This window comes from Notolepis coatsorum (genome assembly GCF_963971535.1).
Source record: "Notolepis coatsorum genome assembly, chromosome: 3".
In the NCBI taxonomy this organism is placed as follows: domain Eukaryota; kingdom Metazoa; phylum Chordata; class Actinopteri; order Aulopiformes; family Paralepididae; genus Notolepis; species Notolepis coatsorum.
Genome location: NC_140167.1, coordinates 132,340,444 through 132,359,831, shown reverse-complemented (window position 1 = coordinate 132,359,831; position 19,388 = coordinate 132,340,444). Strand labels below are relative to the sequence as shown.

Below are 19,388 nucleotides of genomic sequence, written 5' to 3'. Positions count from 1 at the left end.
TTGGGAAAAAACACTGTCATTCACAATACATTTAGCAAGGTAAAACCAGAAGACGTGTTATGAGGGTCTGGCCAACCCCGTACCTGCCCGGAACGCAGATCAGCGAAGTGCAGTCACAAGCCACCGTAGAACACAGCCCTCTTTGTTGACGCAATCCCCGTCTAGGCTCAGGCAGGGTTGACGAACATCCCCTGTCAAGGATGACGTCGTGGTCAAGAGTGTAAAACATGTTAAAAATCAAAGCACGTTCAACAGAATAGCATCAAGCTAACGGCTGCTCCAACCGTTCGGGTGCTATCGCTTCCGCTCGCGAGACGCCGATCTACGACGCACGCGATCAGGAGCGAGCTCCCGGCGGCGCGCGAGAAGCCAAGCTACCCCGCGCCAGGCCACCGACCGGCTAACCGTAAGCTATGAACATGTAAACAATGACATAACACTCACCCAGACAGGCCGCCGTTCTGAACCCTCCTCACTTTTTAAGAGAAAAGAGAAAACAAGACGTCAACACCGCTTCACAACGGTGACATTAACACGTCCGGCGGAATCAGCACAGTACCAACTGGCCTGTATAGCTGACTTTGAACATGAATCTGCCGCTATCGCACATTACATGCACATATCCCCTCGTGAAGGAATACTCTCATTTGGATATGAAAGATGGGGTCTTAACACGGTGACAGAGAGAATCCACTCGTCCAGAACACACAGGGATCACCAGTGTCAATGGTCGCGGCCCACTAGTTAAAACTATAATGGTCGCCAGACCAAGGCCTTCTGTCGCCTAGACGGCTAAACAAAGGACCCTAGCCTGGGGCCGGTTTCCATAAACTTTGTCTAGTAGCCCCCATAGCACTAACAGACAAGTGGAGCCCGCCAGCAAACACTACTCACCCAACCTGGAACGCACCGCTCCTCACAACAGCGGCATGTCCGACAGTTCAGCTGTGGCCTGACAGGTTTCACCCCAACAAACACAGCAAGGAACTGCAGTTGAGAAGCATGCAGCGGCGTGCTCCCAATACGAAAACCGGTGGAGGGTTTGTAGAATGATCATCATCTTCTAGACACTCCAGTACGAAGACAATATCGCCGTATTTTCTCGAAAATAGTGAGAGAGAAAATAAAGATATGATGTCAACGTATCCTTGTTTCCCAAGCTGTTCCTAATCCAATTTCTTCCATCATGGTGTCAAGTGTGGGGATCTACCGAGGCACCTCTTCCTTGTGGTGAAAGCGAGAAGGAGGAGAGCAGGTGACCACACACCTGCTTATGAAGGTAAGCTGATGAGGGGTGTGGTCAGACTAATACTGGTATTAGAGGTACATTTGTGGTTTATTCAGTACGCGTGCACGTACGCGAGATAGTGCAGAAGGCGATGCCAAGCTAAGCCACTAACGATACAGAACTTTGAATTTTCTATGGGGACTGCCCAGATCCCTCTCATGGACATGGACCTCACTTTGAGAACCTCTAATGATTCTAGTTCTTCAGTATTCATCTCTAATTACTCTAAAATTGCGTATTTCCGTGTTTAAAAAAATAAAAAAATAATAATAATAATAATTCCACCCCCCGGGCTGAAGCCCCCAATGTTTTCTAACCCTAAAAACGCCCCTGCTGGGCATGCTTTCACTCTTCATTCAAGCCTACAGTACATAGGCGGGCTTTGGGCGGTAAGGGATGGTGGCACCTTTCGGTGGTGACTAGGAGAACAAGAAGAGGAGGAAGAGGCAGAGGACAGTATTAGATCATTAGGCAGAACACAGGGGTTAATTCTGAATGGAACAGAGAGAGAGACGGTCTGGGTAAAACTAGCAGTGGTTGAGACCTAGTTCCCTTTTGCCCCGTCGCCGCCATGTTAAGTGTTAACAGCTTTAGTTTTAAAGTTTTGTTTTATTTGTCACCTAATGTACATTACAGTGAAATGCTTGGTTCTGTATGAGCCCCCCGTGAGATTCTGCTTCATACAGTAAAAAAAGTTAAAAGAATAAAGGCCAAACACTATATAATATACAAACTAAAGTGTTAGTGTTAGTGTAATTCAAAGCTACTGTAGTGATCCGTCTCTTTACATTAGACAGTCTCTGGTCTAACTACAGAAAACAAGTTCTACTGCAGTCTGTGTGATGATGATCATTGATTCAATGTGTCTCCTATATCTCTTTTCCCCACAGTTATGCCACACATGTAAGCTAGTAGCAAATCTGCTCAATTTAAAGGAGCAATAGGCGGCCGTTGATTTTGGGCAGAACTTAGAAATATGCCTCCAAAACCACCCCGCTAGGTAGCTATGTGTTAGCAGCAGGCCTTTGTGTATGTGCACAACTGTTATGCACATAACAAGTGTACATTTGATAGACAGCTTGCTTGTCATTCCAATCATTTGAGTTGGTCGTTTGTTTGATTGGATGTTGTTGTTTTAGCTCCTGCCCCTTACCGGAACGACAGATTCCTTTCATTTTGGTATCAAGCGTCTCATTTATTTTAGTACTATCGATTACTGTGGAGATATAATACTTTAGCTGGTCGTCCGCAGTAATACACATTGGCCGTATTACGGGGAGGGAAAACTGAAGGGTGGGGATCGAACGTTGTGAAGAAGCGACTCCTACAAGTCGGTTGGTGCGCCTGCGCAGTAGAATCAGGAAGTGTCGGGGGCAGCGTGAGCCTCCCACGCGTTACTCCTCGACACTGAGAGATCGAGCTGCGCAGGTGAAAAGATGCGACTGCTGTTACCTCAAGTACCGGAGGGGACTTGTGCTATGTATGACTTAGTCCACATTGCAGCCGGCTTGTGGGAGGCAAGAAACAGCGTTCGTGACAGGGGAGGGTTGAATTGGATGATACGAAATTGGGATGGGAGAAAATATAGAAAAATGGGAGAAAAAGTGGATAAAAAAAAAAAAAAAAAAAAAATCTAAAATGTTGCCAAAAATCAGCGACCTATTGATCCTTAGTTAAATTCTAACACAGAGCCATGAAAGATTAGGGCAGTGTCTGAGTAGTCTGTTATGTATGGCAGGGCTGGGCATCAGTGGCGTCGTTAGCCCTGGGCTTCCGGGGCTTTAGCCCTGGGCTTCCGGGGCTTTAGCCCCGGATGTTTTTCTCCTAACCCCGGACATAAAAAAAAAAAGAAAAAAAAGAAAAGTCAGCATCCCCATTGTCTGTGCTGAATGTTTGTTAGTGTTTGGTATTTTTTGTTGGTTTTTAGTACTTTTAAACTTTTTAGTAAGTAGTTTTCATTTGATCCTATAATTCTTTTCATTCACTGATTTGTAGACTTTTTTTTTAGTGTCCTGAAAGGCACCTTATAAATCAAATGCATTATTATTATTATTATTATTATCATCCAGGAGGGAAAATACACTTAGTAGGATAGTAGGGACTGCATCTCTGCCTGTCCTGACCAGGAAACACTTCTGTGATCTCCTCTGGCAATAGTTGGATATTGTAATGTGTGGCGAGGGGTTGCAGCAATTCCACTGAGAGAAACTGGTCTGAGGCTGGATAACATGCCTGTATGCCTCTCATAAGTTATTCTCCAACTCATGAGAACCTGCTCTCAAGCTCTTGCAGCATTCTGTCGACGACTGGATAGAACAGTTTCTGTCTCAGCTGATCTCCTGAGCTGAGGTCTGAGCTTGTGCCACAAGATGACTCAACTACATACTCATCCATCCTTTTCTGCTTCCTCCTTTGGCTGGTAGTATGTTCCTCAATCCAAAGGTCATTACATATGTATATAATGAAACACACAATACATTTTTTCGATTGCTTAAGCATGATTTTGAAAACGGGGCCCGGTGTTTCAAAACACACAATTAGCACAACCACACACAATTATCAGAACACCTCAGATCCTTTGCTAAATTAAACACTTGTCAAAACCATACACTAATTTATAAAAACTACATTTTGTTACCATATGAAACACACGTTTCATATGACTTAATTCTGTTTGAACCAGTTACACACACTGCTGTGCTTAACCTAAAACACATTTAGCAATTCTACTTCTCAGTGATTATAGTACTGTAAGTGAAGTACGCAGAGAATTTGCAAATATACAATGAATTCACCAAACACTACACAAGACCAATGCTGTAGAGACTGATGAAAATATGCAAAAAGTGTGAGGCTGACATTGTGCTTATAGGGGTGCAAATCTGGGCCTATGTTTTGCTCCTTGAGTGTAAGGTTTTGATAATTGTGTAATACTTTTGATTTGCGTGTTTATGCAATTGAAGAAAACTGTAAAGACTAGAGATTAACTGTTTATTTCTTTTGTACATAGGCTGTGCATATGTTTGTTTGTTTATTTGCTTATGTGTATGATTCTTAACTGTTTTTTATTTTGTTATTGTTGTATATGTGTGTATGTATGTACAGTATATGTATATATATTATATATATATGTGTATATATGTATATTTGTACTCCTGTTGGGGCCTCTTGGACCAGATCAATGTTTTATCTGGCTAAATAAAGGTTAAATAAATAAATAAGAAACTGATGATTTGGTCCTGTTAACTTTGAATTTTCTATGGGGACTGCCCAGATCCCTCTCATGGACATGGACCTCACTTTGAGAACCTCTAATGATTCTAGTTCTTCAGTATTCATCTCTAATTACTCTAAAATTGCGTATTTCCGTGTTTAAAAAAATAAAAAAATAATAATAATAATAATTCCACCCCCCGGGCTGAAGCCCCCAATGTTTTCTAACCCTAAAAACGCCCCTGCTGGGCATGCTTTCACTCTTCATTCAAGCCTACAGTACATACCCATCTCTCACAGTCCCCCTTTCCAAACAAAATACTTTGCCAGAAGAAGAAGCATTTTGTATAAAAGTATTCTGTACTTCTGTATGACAACTATTAAAGAAACTTGAACTTGAACTTGAACTTGAACTTGACTCAAAAATGTCTCCTGTCTTAAAAGCCACCATGTTATTATTCCAGACTGGAGTATAATTATCACACGTGTTAGTGATGTGAAAATTATGTGACTTGTTTAGTCCAGATGAGAGATACATAATATCAGACTTTATACAGTCGCTGCATGTCTGTGCAGTATCTGCACTTGTTCCCATACAAGAGATACCAGTGTCTTTCAAAGATAGCAATTTAATAAAATGACACTTGGTTATTGATTCAAGCCATGGCTCGGTGTAAATCTGCTGGAGACAGTCGAGGCAACCAGATTGTAAGAGTAGCTTATAGTGGTGAACAAGCAGCTCTGCTATATACTGTAGACTGGGAAGCAAGGACACAGTTAGGAACTTATGTCCTTGTCATTATTACAAGGCTGTGTCTGAAGGAACACACACAGCCAGATATGTGGTTGTCAACCACTGAAGGATAACAATACATGTTCCATTTCCGCTCTAATGAATCCTAACAATACAATTTCCAGATATGAGGGAGGAAGAGATATTACTTTCATTTAGTCTATTTCATTGTGTGTGTGTGTGTGTGTGTGTGTGTGTGTGTGTGTGTGTGTGTGTGTGTGTGTGTGTGTGTGTGTGTGTGTGTGTGTGTGTGTGTATGTGTGTGTGTGTGTGTGTGCATGTGTTTGTGCGTGTGTGTGTGTGTGTCTGTGTGTGTGTGCGTGTGTGTGTGTGTGTGTCTGTGTGTGTGTGTGTGTTTGTGTGTGTGTGTGTGTGTGTGTGTGTGTGTGTGTGTGTGTGTGTGTGTGTGTGTGTGTGTGTGTGTGTGTGTGTGTGTGTGTGTGTGTGTGTGTGTGTGTGTGTGTGTGTGTGTGTGTGTGTGTGTGTGTGTGTGTGCATGTGTGCACATGGGAATAGAAGTGGGAGGGGATAGTGTGATTGACTACCCAGGGCCCTGAATGGGGGGAAGGCCCTCAGTTTGTTAAACCTTTAGTTTTACTAAAGCTGTATGAGTCACAGCTGAAGATGAGAGGTGGGGCCAGTGTGTGTGTCCATGTGTATGTGCAAGATTTGTGAAAAAGCTGTGGTATCTGTGACATCATGCAATGACAAGCTTCCCTTCAAGGCCCCAAACATACAGTACACTGCCTCCAGCATGAATAAACATACAGTACACTACCTCCAGCATGAATAAACATACAGTACACTACCTCCAGCATGAATAAACATACAGTACACTACCTCCAGTATGAATAAACATACAGTACACTACCTCCAGCATAAATACACATACAGTACAATGCCCCCAGCATGAATAAACATACAGTACACTGCCCCCAGCATGAATAAACATACAGTACACTACCTGCAGCATGAATAAACATACAGTACACTGCCTCCAGCATGAATAATAATAATAATAATAATAATAATAATAATAATAATAATAATAATAATAATAATAATAATAATAATAATAATAATAATAATAATAATAATAATAATAATAATAATAATAATAATAATAATAATAATAACTTTCTTTGTATAGCACTTTTCATACAGAGGTTGCAGTTCAAAGTGCTTCACAACAGTAAAAAATACAGGCATAAGCGAGCATAAAAAGATAGACAGGTAGAATCACAGTGTTTCACATTAGGATCTAGCATCCCAATAGGCTCTCCGCTTACAGTTTTCAGTAACACAAATAGTAAAAATAGTTTAAAATGATTCAGTTTAAAAATAGTAAAATAAAAATAAAATAAAATAAAAATTATAAAATAGAACGGACATAAAAAATACAGGCATGAGCGAGCATAGCAAGATATGGCAAGTGACAACAATGCATAAAGTTTACAGACAATCCATGCTGATTGATCTGCCATAAGCAAGTGAAAGTTTACAGACAATCCATGCTGATTGATCTGCCATAAGCAAGTGAAAAGTTTACAGACAATCCATGCTGATTGATCTGCCATAAGCAAGTGAAGATTACAGTCTGTTCTAACAAACCAAACTGCCATGTATTAAAGTTTACAGACAATCCATGCTGATTGATCTGCCATAAGCATAAGATTACAGTCTGTTCTAACAAACCAAACTGCCATGTATTAAAGTTTACAGACAATCCATGCTGATTGATCTGCCATAAGCATAGTGTTTCACATTAGGATCTAGCATCCTAATAGGCTCTCTATTCAGTAATTAAAAAGTGCAATAACCGACGGACATAAAAAATACAGGCATGAGCGAGCATAGCAAATAATAAGAATAGTTTAAAATGATTCAGTTTAAAAATAGAATAAACATACAGTACACTGCCTCCAGCATGAATAAACATATAATACACTACCTCCAGCATGACCACACAGATTTGTTTGACACACTGGATGATGGCTTCCGGGGTCCCGGAGATTGTCACTGCGCGCTCTGTGGAGTTGGGCAGCATGTCCCCTGCCACCTGAACCTGGGCCCCTGTGGACTATAGGAGTGAGACAAGGGACAGGGTTTAAGTATTAGGAGTGAGACAAGGGACAGGGTTTAAGTATTAGGAGTGAGACAAGGGACAGGGTTTAAGTATTAGGAGTGAGACAAGGGACAGGGTTTAAGTATTAGGAGTAAGACAAGGGACAGTGAGGGACAGAGCTTAAGTATTAAGTATTAATAAGAGCTTCCTGAAGCGCATAAAAAAAAGTTGCAGGTTCTCAATGGCCAGTTGTACAGAGTCAGCAATACAATGCACACTAGTGTTAGATTAAAGATGGGCTTGATAACCATTCAATGAAGAGACTATATCATTCATATACATGGTGAAGAGAACGGAAGCCATAATTGAACCTTTTGTTATTGGCAAACCCTATTTCAGGGTATTCCAGACAAATAATTCTGAAACCAATCAGACCAATATTACAAACCAATATTACATCATTCAATATCATCAAATCATCAATATACATCAAAGCAGAGGATGATCAACTGTATCAAATGCTTTTGACAGATAGGCAGATAGTATGTTATTTGTAACTAATGTAATAACTGAAATAGCTACGTGATATAATAAGTTGAACATATCAATGGCTTGCAATGCTTCACGTACATAATTAGGAGAGAAGGGATGAAAGGTGAACTGAGAAGCGTGGTTCATGGTTCATACACAATCATTGTCACGGTGCACGGCGCATACATATTGACCTGAAGGACCGAGGGAGGAATGCAGAAATGTAAATAGCAAGCTGATTGATTGATGGAGGGAATAAGAAGAGGGGATAGGTATTTTATTATGCGTGTGGTGGATTGGTTTGCTGTGTCTGTTTTTTCCTCTGCTCATCCCCTCTATCTCCCTACTGAACTAATCACAGACAATGCCCCCCCCCCCCCCCCCCCCCCCCATGAAAACAATTACATGAGCCTGAGACAAGAATGAGCGCAGGTGAGTACCAACTCAGGAAGGGCATGCCGGGCAAGGAGGGAGCCTCGTTGGGAGAGAGATTCCAGGCAGAGAGAGAAAGAGGACATGTCACATATCCATCACTCAGGGGGATGTAACCGGTAGCAACACGACTGAGTGAGTTATGCCAAAAGCTACCCCTGATTAATTGTATTGAATGCCTCCTTCTGTTCCTGCCAGCTGCCCAGTTCCTGTCGGCCGCTCAGAGATGCTCCCCAAGACAGAAGGAGAGGGAGGAGACACTGGTTGATGACTTTGGATTCGGCTGGAGTTTCCCTCGCCAGGTATGTGCACTGCCCCCCAAGTGTACCCCCTCCGACCTCTACTCTGGCTTGGTTTCCCCTCCCCTAGGCCTGGCTGACTAAGACAGACTGATAAGTAACATTGCTGGATATAGTCTCATGTGAACATGCTTTTAAGTTTTGATTGCCTCTGTATGTCGTTTTTGATTTATTGCAATACACAATCATTAATATGTTTATTGGAATTAGTGGTTTTGTTTTTGTTTGAGTTTACTGCTCCCTAACATTTATTTCTAAGTTGTCTAAATGATAACCCTGTGGACTATGGGGTGTCTGGCATGAGAACAAGTACTGTTCCTTTCTTTAAGAAAATATGACAACTCGTTTGAGAAACAGGGTGTCAGACAATGCACACATAGCACCCTTTTTCCTTAAAAGTGCCCTTTTATGGATGTTAATTGTATTTACGTTTTTGTTTATTTTCTTTTGAAATTCTATAAAATATATGCTAATTATAGACAGTTTCGAAAGATTGCCACAGATTTTTTCCCACATCAATAAACTTTGCAGTAGGACTCACTAGGAAATACTGCACATGTTTTAGGTGAGGGTGGCATCTAAGTAGAACAGGGCATGGCGCAGCAAGAGAAAATACCTCCTCCGCCTGAGTATGAAGATCATCGTTTTAAATATGTATTTAACTGGCATACTCTACATTGTTGCAAATGACGGCAACATTAACCTTTTTATAGTTAGAATTAAAGGTTTGAAATTTGAAATAAGTGACCAACACACTGTGAAACTGTATATAAATCCAACATTTGTATTACTTATGTACTATTAATTTATGTAGATGACGAGCAAACAGCGTTTCACATCTAGGGGCCACAGTGTAGGGGCCACAGTGTAGGGGCCACAGTGTAGGCGCCACAGTGTAGGGGCCACAGTGTAGGGGCCACCGTGTAGGGGCCAGTGTTGGGGTCACAGTGTAGGGGCGTCACTGTAGAGGTGACAGTGTAGGGGCCACAGTGTAGGGGCCACAGTGTTGGGGCGACAGTGTAGGGGGCACATTGTTGGGGCGACAGTGGCTCAGGAGGTAAAGCAGTTGTCTAGTAATGTGAGGCATAAGTTGTAAAGCGCTTTGGATAAAATACACCATTTATCATTTTACATCTCATCCTCAGTCAGACAGTGGAGCAAACAGGCCAGCACATTGAGCAAAAGCTGAACTATTTCACAAATTATTACCACTTAATAATAATTTCATACAGGCTAAAACACAGCGAGAAGCACACATTTAATATGATAAATGTATGACTTTGCTGCAGTTTCCCAGGACGCGCGCCTCCACACCGTTTGGAACATATTGGGCTACACCAGGCGCAAACTGGCCATCGGGACATTCAGGAATGTTCCCGGTGGGCCGGCCGGTCCATCTCCACTTGCGAGGGCCGCCCAACCTTTTTTAAACAGCCATATTATTTATTGGCGGTTTCTATGTCTATATCAGGGGTTCCAAATAGGCGGCCCGGCCACATCAAGCCTGCAAGGCATTTTAATTTGTCCCGGCAAAGTTCTATTAATAAAACAGAAAAAAAAAATACTATGTATGTTTCTCCAATGACAATAGCGCCCACTTTTATTATTAAATTCGTAGCGCAGATAACTTTTATTATGAAACAGGAAACACCGCCACCAATGCCTCCACCTCGCCAGTGCACATCAAAACACCCACCAAGGGAAGCAGATGAGATTTAGCTTCAGACCAAATAAATCGCATTAAAAGCTAAACGTCATCATAGCCTTCGTTCTAGCTAGTTAGGATGGTGACGGAGATGTACTGATGTAGAGTTTCTGATAGTGAACGATTTCATAAAGTTACGATTTTGAACAATTGAACATTTTTGAAAATGGAAGGCCGACACCACAATTGTGTATTGTTCAGACGAGAGGCACAACGTTATTTTAATATCGAAAACTACAAAGAGAATGGCTAACTGGATCGGCTAAGCGAGGGAAGCTATTTTGCTATTTTGAAAGAGTGAAGGATGTTATTCCTTCTTAGTGGGATGGGGTGAGTGTTTTTATTTAAAAAAAATAATAAACACACACAAACACTTGTGTGCTTTAGCTCGGTTTATTTTATGTTTTCTTCCATCTTCGCTGACACTGATGGTTATAGGCATGGTGGGATAGGAAGGATATTTATCTAGCCTTGACTGGGGGGCATATTCTGCAGATTCATTAAGATTTGTAACTTTAATCCAAAAACATGACCTTGTATTTGATTGTGCTGTTGTAACTGATTCAAGTTTCAAGTTCAAGTTTCAAGTTTCTTTAATAGTTGTCATACATTTTATACAAAATGCTTCTTACTGTTACACTCCAGGGCCCTCATTTATCAACGTGACGTACGCACGGATATGTGCTTAACCCGTGCGTACGACCATTTCTAAGCAAAGTGTGGGATTTATCAATTTGAACATGAACTTGACTTTGAACTTTGACGTATGTCTGCGCACAGCCCAGAGCATGCTTAGCTGACGCCCTGTGGTAGAATATGGGGACTGCAGACGGACGGCATAGATCAGTTGCATGCATTAGTTTCAACGCAGAAATAAGCTTGACTGACGTGTTCTGTATGACCCCCGTAATTCATTATAGTTCATTGTGAAATAGCGATATTAGTGTAATTATTGTCAAACCCTAAATAGCATGTGGAATAGGTCTTTCTCTCCGAATGAATGCAGGTTTATATATATAGCGTTATCGGGTGCACTGACTGCGCTTGCAGGAACTGTTTTCAGAGATAGCATCAGCTAGGGATGAATGAATGAATGAGGGGTAGTCTAATTGCAGAGAGAACATAATATTAACTAGAGTCCACTACCCGAGACACCTCCTTCATTTGTACCGCAATTTGGGACCCAAATTGGAGCTAAAAGCTTTTCCGTGCTTATTTGAGAAGGTCCAGCTGCAGAGCCGGAGAGACAGACAGCAGAGATACAGACAGACAGACATATAGTCACTGTTCCACAGTGTGTGTGTGTGTGTGTGTGTGTGACCACTAGTCTCCTAGTAGAGACCCCCCCCCCCCTCTGGACCACCTACCAGTAGAGACCCCCCCCCTCTGGACCACCTCCTAGTAGAGACAAGTTTTCTGAAATGTATGTTTATATATGCAAATGAGGCACTTCCCCATTAAATATGTGGACATTTATGGATGCAATAAGGCAAAATGAAGTAAAATAAACAACTAAATTTGTGTTATTGACGTGTTATTGTCACTAGTTTCATAGAAGACATGTTTAGGAAGCAAAATATAACAAAATCTCAAAAAAAAAAAAAAAGTATATTTGCCTATTCACCTGCAGTGTCTCTCGCCTTAATCCTCATCTTCGTCTTCTTCCTAGAGAAGTCTCTACTAGGAGGTGGTCCAGAGGGGGGGGGGGCTGAGTCTCTACTATTATACTAGTAGTCACACACACGCACGCACGCACGCACGCACGCACGCACGCACGCACGCACGCACGCACGCACGCACGCACGCACGCACGCACACACACACACACACACACACACACACACACACACACACACACACACACACACACACACACACACACACACACACACACACACACACACACACACACACACACACACACACACACACACACACACACACACACACACACACACACACACACACACTGTCTCTCTGCTGTCTGTCTCTCTGCTGTCTCTCTCAAAATAGTATAAGTGCTATCTTGGCCCTGAGAGTTGCTCTCCGGCTCTGCAGCTGGACCCTTCTCAAATCAGCACGAAAAAAGCTATAAGCTTATAAAATGATTTAATATGCTAAACTTTGTTTTTAAATTCTTTAATTCAGATTTGTTTTCCCGACATAATGCTACCTGCCCCGACCAGATCCGTGACTCTGTTGCGATACAGATGAATTATCTACTCAGAATAGTATTATAAAGTGGCTATCTTTTATGCTGTAGATCACTGCTGGTATCTGCGTGCAGAACCTTTATTTCAGCTGGGACTGTAGTATTTATTTGACGTTACTGTACAATATATGTGTATTAAAAGACGGAGCTGTCTTTTATTGTATTATAATAATTATTAATATTAAAAATAAATGAAGAAAGGCATTCTTATTCCAGCATGCATTAATGACGGCAACAGGCAACGGCAAAACAGTGGTTAATGGTCTTTATTAGTGTTTGCGGTGTCCAGGCAGCAATGGTCTTTTAGGAAGTTAATAGATATAATATCCGACATCACCGTGTACAACACTCTTCCCTCGGCTTAGTCCACTTTTCCACATTTCATAGGGTGTTCCATTACCGTATATGGTTAATCGGGGCGGTTCTGGTATGCAAATACTTAAAACAGTGCACAAGCTCCAGCTTAGGAGCAAGGTGATATTTATCAAGACAACTGTGCGTAGGACCTGTGTACGCACGTGTGATAAATCCTGTTTTTTTTGTGGGTGCACACATTCTAAATTCTGTGCTTACCTGTGGAAATAGAAGGTTTTCTAAGAAAACTTGATAAATGAGGGCCCAGAGACTGTGCTAGACAAGATACGTATCAAATAACATAGTATAGCATGTAAATTAGAGGTAGAAAATGAGGTCACAGTGTTCAGTAAAGACATATGTACAATGTTCTATGCAGAATAGACGTAACTGAGTTACCATAATAATATACAATACTATGCAGTGTACTAATATACAATACTATATAGTGCAAAGCAGAAATGGGATGAGGTACAATTTAGGTACAATTTACAGTAAGGTGTACGAGTTGTAGTGCAATCCTTTATCAATAAATATAAAGTGTGGGGAGTGGGTGCTACAGTGTGTTTGTTTAAAGTGAGTGTGTGCGTGTGGATGTGTGTGCTATGTGCGTTTGATGGTTGTTGTGTAGTGTTCATTGTTCGTTGAGCAGCCTGATGGCCTGGGGATAGAAGCTTCTTCTGAGTCTTTCTGTGCTCGCCTTGAGACTCCGGTATCGCTTGCCTGACCGCAGCAGTTCAAAGAGGCAGTTGTTCGGGTGACTGGAGTCCTTAATGATTCTCTTACCCTTGCCCCTGCACCGCTTGTTGTAAATGTTCTGGAGGGTGGGGAGCCCCCCTCCAATTGTGCGTTCGGCTGAACGTGTCACTCTTTGTAGTCTGCTTCGGTCTTGTGCAGTGCTATTCCCAAACCAGGAGGTGATGTTGCCAGTCAGGATGCTCTCTATTGTACATGAGTAGAAGTTCTTAAGGATCTTCTGACTGACTTGGAACTTCCTTAGGCGCCTGAGGAAGTAGAGGCGTTGTCGTGCCTTCTTCACAACACTGTCAATGTGTGTGGTCCATGTCAAGTCCTCGGATATGTAGGCTGCGAGGTACTTAAAGCTGTTCACTCTCTCAACCGGTGCCCCGTCGATGCTGAGGGGGCTGTAGTCATTGACCCCCGACCTCCTGAAGTCCACAATCATCTCCTTTGTTTTGCTGACGTTCAGGGAGAGGCTGTTTTCCTGGCACCATCCCGCCAGGACCTTGACCTCTTCCAGGTAGGCCCTCTCGTCGTTTGCAGAGATCAGGCCCACCACCACTGTGTCGTCAGCAAATTTGATGATTGTGTTGCTACTCCGCTGAGCCACACAGTCGTGTGTGTACAGGGAGTAGAGGAGGGGACTCAGAACACAGCCCTGGGGGGCCCCTATGTTGAGGGTGATGGATGAGGAGGTGCAGTTGCCTGCTCTCACCACCTGGGGTCTGCCCGTCAGGAAGTCCAAGACCCACTGGCAGAGGTCATAGTTCAAGCCCAGGTCCCTGAGCTTGGCTATGAGTTTGGAGGGGACTATGGTATTGAATGCCGAGCTGTAGTCGATGAATAGCATTCTCACATAGTTCCCCTTCCTCTTGTCCAGGTGTGATGCTGCTGTGTGCAGCACATGGGCTATGGCGTCCTCCGTGGACCTGTTGGGGCGGTATGCAAATTGCAGGGGGTCCATGTTGATGGGGAGGGAGGAGCAGATGTAGCCCTTTACTAGCTTCTCAAAGCACTTCATGGCTATGGAGGTGAGAGCTACAGGGCGGTAGTCGTTGAGGCAAGCAGGCTTGGATTTTTTGGGTACAGGGACAATAGTGGACTTCTTCAGGCAGGTGGGGATGACAGCCTGTTCTAAGGACAGGTTAAATATGTCAGTGAATACCGGGGCCAGTTGGTCGGCACAGACTTTTAGGATGCGGCCGGGGATGCCGTCCGGTCCTGCTGCCTTCCTGATATTCACTTTTTTAAAGGTCCGCCTCACCTCATGCTCTGTTACCCTGAACACTGAGTCTCCATCAGCAGCAGACCCCCCCCCCCCCCCTCCCCATTGCCGTGGCTTGTGGGCTGGTATTGTTATTACCAGCATCAAACCTTGCATAGAAGGTATTGAGGTCATTTGCTAAGGAGATGTCACTGTTCAGTTTGAGGGAGGTGCCTTTGTAGTCTGTCATCGTTTTGAGCCCCTGCCACATAGCTCTGGAGTCGGCCTGTTCAAACTGGAGTTCAATTTTATCCCTGTAGCGCCGTTTTGCCTCTATTACTGTCCTCCTTACGTTGTATCGCGCCACCTTGTGGTCATTCATGTTGCCTGCCACCAGGCCGTCGTTGTATGCTTTGGTGAGCGCTTTCAGAGCTTCACGGACGGATTTGTCTACCCAGGGTTTTTGATTTGGGTAAACTTTAATTGTGGTAGTGGGGATTGTTTCTTCCACCAAAGTACGAACAAAGTCCAGCACTGTCTCCGTGTAGACATTAATGTTATCTGTGTCGCGGAACACACCCCAGTCTGTGCACTCAAGCGCAGCTTGGAGCGTCTCCTCTGACGCCACATCCCATTTCTGCACCTCTCGCGAGACTACCGGTGTGCTCTTGATTTTTTGTTTGTACTTTGGAGAAAGAAAGATGGCCGCATGATCAGACTTCCCAAAGCCACTAGCAGAATGAGCCTTGTATCCACCCTTGAATTGCGTGTAACAGTGGTCTAAAATGTTACCGCCTCTGGTGTTACAAGTCACATGCTGATAGAAGTCAGGCAAAACCTTTCTCAGATTGGCGCTATTGAAATCACCCACTACTACAATGGCGGCATTAACTCTTTCAGTGCCACTCACGAGATTTCTCGTTTTTTTTTATAGGTGGTTGCGTGCCACTCACGAGATTTCTCGGAATTATTATAATTATTTTTTTTTGGCGATCTGAAAAATTATTGCATCACCCGAGCCTACCCGAATATAGCCGAGCTGCGCCGGTGATCACTGTGGAAAAAAGCGGCCCCTGTCGTCTCCCAGATGACATAAGTGATTTTGGAATGGACTCAATGAAAATGAATGGGGAAAAAAATCCGGTACTCCACATTTTCCAGTTCACTGATCCAGCCGGGGTTACCACAGTTCATTCTGGAGCCTCAGAGCCCCGCGGATCATGGAGATCTACTGTGTCGCGTTGGATCCATACACGTATCAATTTTTTCGAATGGTGATCAGGAATTGGAATATACCAGTTGGATACCATCTGATGTCAGGTAAGGACTCTATGTTATCAGTGGTAGGATAATCGGAGTAAGTTTGATGAAGTTATAAGCTGTTTTGTGAAATGTCTTCTTTCGGTTTCACTGTAAAACTCTGTGAGGAAATCAACGGAGCGATTATCAGTGCGCGGCCGTAATGTGCTTGCGTGCACGTATAATATTGATCATCTAGCGTTTATTTGAAAACGATTCATAAAAAGGCCGACGAATATCAACGTTGTGGAATATTCCACTAAAAGACGATTTTCATAGAATGCTCCAGAATGAGCTGTTTTTTATATCAAAACGGGGGCTTTTCTAACTGCTCTGAAATGGAAACGACGCGATAAAAAAACAATCTGTCTTCACAGCACTGACTGGAAAATAGTCTTTGATAATGCGATGGGCAGATTAGACACATAGCCATAATTTAAAACATAGATTAGGCGATATTAACGTTAACATTGGCGCCGATGGTGGCATTCAAGCGGTAAAACGGAAAACCAGGCGTGGCACTGAAAGAGTTAACGTTCGCTGCTTGGAGTTTGTTTACTTCGTCGTGGAGCCTGGAGAGCGCGGCACTATTGCTGGCTTGCGGTGGAATATACACTCCGACAAGGATGATCGCATTAACTCCCTCGGGAGGAAGAAAGGTCGACACTTAATGGTTATATATTCCAGGTTGGGGCAGCAGTGGTTCGATAATTCCTTCACGTTGGCTGGATCAATAGACCTGTCGCTAAACCACGCCCCCTTTCAAAACCCTGTCGCTAAACCACGCCCCCTTTCAAAAACTCGGACAACAAGCCGAGCGTGACTGACTATGGCAGCGGGAGGACATCAAGTTCAATTGTCAGATTTACCACAGCAGGTAATAGACCTGTTTTTTAACGATGACACAAATATTTCGTCTAGAAGCAGACAGAGAGGGTTACAATATGCAGTGGAAAAGTATGTTCATGAGATAAACATGTACAGAAAAGATACTATTAGAATCGAGGCTAAATGCTACCACTCGCAGCTGAAAAGTGAGAAACCCCACATGCTCTCTATCAATGTTGCGGATGACAACACCATCATGGAGCAGTGTTGTTCATGTATTGCAGGGTAAGTGATTTCTAACACATTATTACCTTAGACCTCAATGATTACTGCTATTGCTGATATATTTTAGTTTAATTTAGTGGTCCAACGCAGTATACCAGCTCTCTCTCACCCACCCGGTATACTGAGTGGGTGGGGCAGGGCTAAAGTCAGGAAGACATTGGATTTACATGTCAAAACCACTGTAGGCCCGACAGCTGTGTCATTTATGTAATGTTAGTGATATTCAAGTAGCAGCTAGTACGAGCAGTGTTCTCAAACAGTATTTCTTTTCTCCCCTTCTCATTTCTGTTGAAATCATAGGGCACCAGGGTACTGTGCACACATCATTGGGCTCATGTACACCTTGGACATTTCTCGTGCCCAAAATGATGACACCTCATGTACCAGTCGGCCACAGCAGTGGCATAAACCCAGAGGGAAGAAGATAGCAGGCCAGCCTATAACCTCTGCAGTCGTGGCAAAAGCCAAACTGAACCGCAAAAGGAGGCCAGTGATCCCTACCTACACTCCTAACAGGTAGTTTCAAAGCACAATAAAAACACATAGGTAATAAAGGCAAAATGATGCTGCTTCACAGTTTATTGAAAAAAATAATAGCAGGCACAACATCCGATACATTTCTAACACAGTTAACAGTAACATGTATCAAATCAAAATTTTACAAAGTCCTCTATTTACCGTTGGAAACTGTCCTTCTATGAAGTATTGAGAGTATTGAGATTAGAGACATCCATGCAGTGCTAGAGCACAGGGAGCAAGGACAGAATCGATCCAAATATTACTTACTGCGGCCCATAAGGTAAAATCAGTACTAGGTTGAACACTTGTAACTTGACACCAGAGAATTAACAAAAATCATGTTTTTTTATCTTTTCTTTTTCTGTTTACTGTTATATTTTTTAGTTGTTTCTAAATTGTATTTTCCCCTATTACTTTGTAACAGGATCAGAGGTTATCTAACAAACATAATTATGATTTATTTTTTAATTAATTGTATCCTATACATTTCCTAAAAAGTTGGTCACAAAAAAAACAGTAACATGTATCTTTCTGCCTTTAGGAAAGAGTCAGGAATCAGTGAGGAAATATATGAGACACTGAGAGGAATGAGAGGCACACCTATAAGCTACATCGTTAACAAGACCCCTATACTGGTAGCAGTATGTGGAAAGGACTACCCCATTGGATGTGGTTTGAGCTATCAGGTAATGGTATTCTTGAGGATGCAAGGCTGGAAGTTAGACAGCATACTCACAACATACCAGATCTGGTTGATGTTTGTCAACCTTATGTTAGGGATCCTCTCTGACACAATTTTAAATTTCTTTATCTTTGATATAGCACGTTCAACATGAATCCGGTGTGCAGCCACTTTCTTTGTCAGGCAGACATCTGTAGAGGGCATCTGCCTTTTTCCTCTGACGAAGGGTGGGATGTTTATTTCAAGTCCAATTTCTTGTAGCTCATTTTCAATTAAAAATCCTTTATCTACCATAAGCCCATCCCCTTCCTGCAGATAGCCATGTTTAAGCAGATTTTTCATTAGCTCAATAAAGTTGCTCTGCCTAACTATTTCCTTGTCAGACATAGATCCAGTGAAAAGAGTTGAACAAAATATTACAGAACCTCGTGGATCACATGCTATGAGGGATTTCAATGTGTTTGCAGACTTGTAGGTTGAGTAACTTTGACTCTGCAATACAAGTGAAGTTGGGGTTTGAATTTTTAACTCTGTACAGTCTAATATTGCCATCGTTGTAGGAAATTCCTCTGTACTTTCCTGGCATTTGTGCCATTATTACGTCTCTGTGAGGCCACGCGGGTAGTTCCCCTAGAACTGTGAACATGTAGTCCACCCATGCGTTGAACAAAGTACCAACACTACGTTCATCAATCATAAATCTAAATGCCAAATCTTTTAAATCATGATTTTGTCTCAGTTTCATAAGAACAAGCAAGAGCTGCACACGCAGGGGCATTGTGTTAATTTGCCAATCAGTTCTGCTATATGTCAATGGGACTGAAGTTTGCTGTGCTGTTTCACTACTAGGTATACTAAACACAGTACATAGATTGTTGAATTCATCATAAGTGAATCCAGTGGAATATTTGAAATACGCTGGTACACGGCTGTGCTGC

At 42.7% G+C, this 19,388-nt stretch overlaps 1 protein-coding gene across 6 annotated transcripts in view; it reads right to left on the bottom strand.

The window, feature by feature from the left end:
- pcbp3 (poly(rC) binding protein 3) overlaps window positions 1-19,388 on the bottom strand; it is a 124,532-nt gene that overhangs the window by 56,941 nt on the left and 48,203 nt on the right. For all 6 annotated transcript variants that reach the window (XM_084309716.1, XM_084309717.1, XM_084309718.1 and 3 more), the window contains exon 6: window positions 7,246-7,374. In XM_084309716.1, the coding sequence (XP_084165842.1) occupies window positions 7,246-7,374 (129 nt within the window). The remainder of the gene's footprint in view (window positions 1-7,245; window positions 7,375-19,388) is intronic.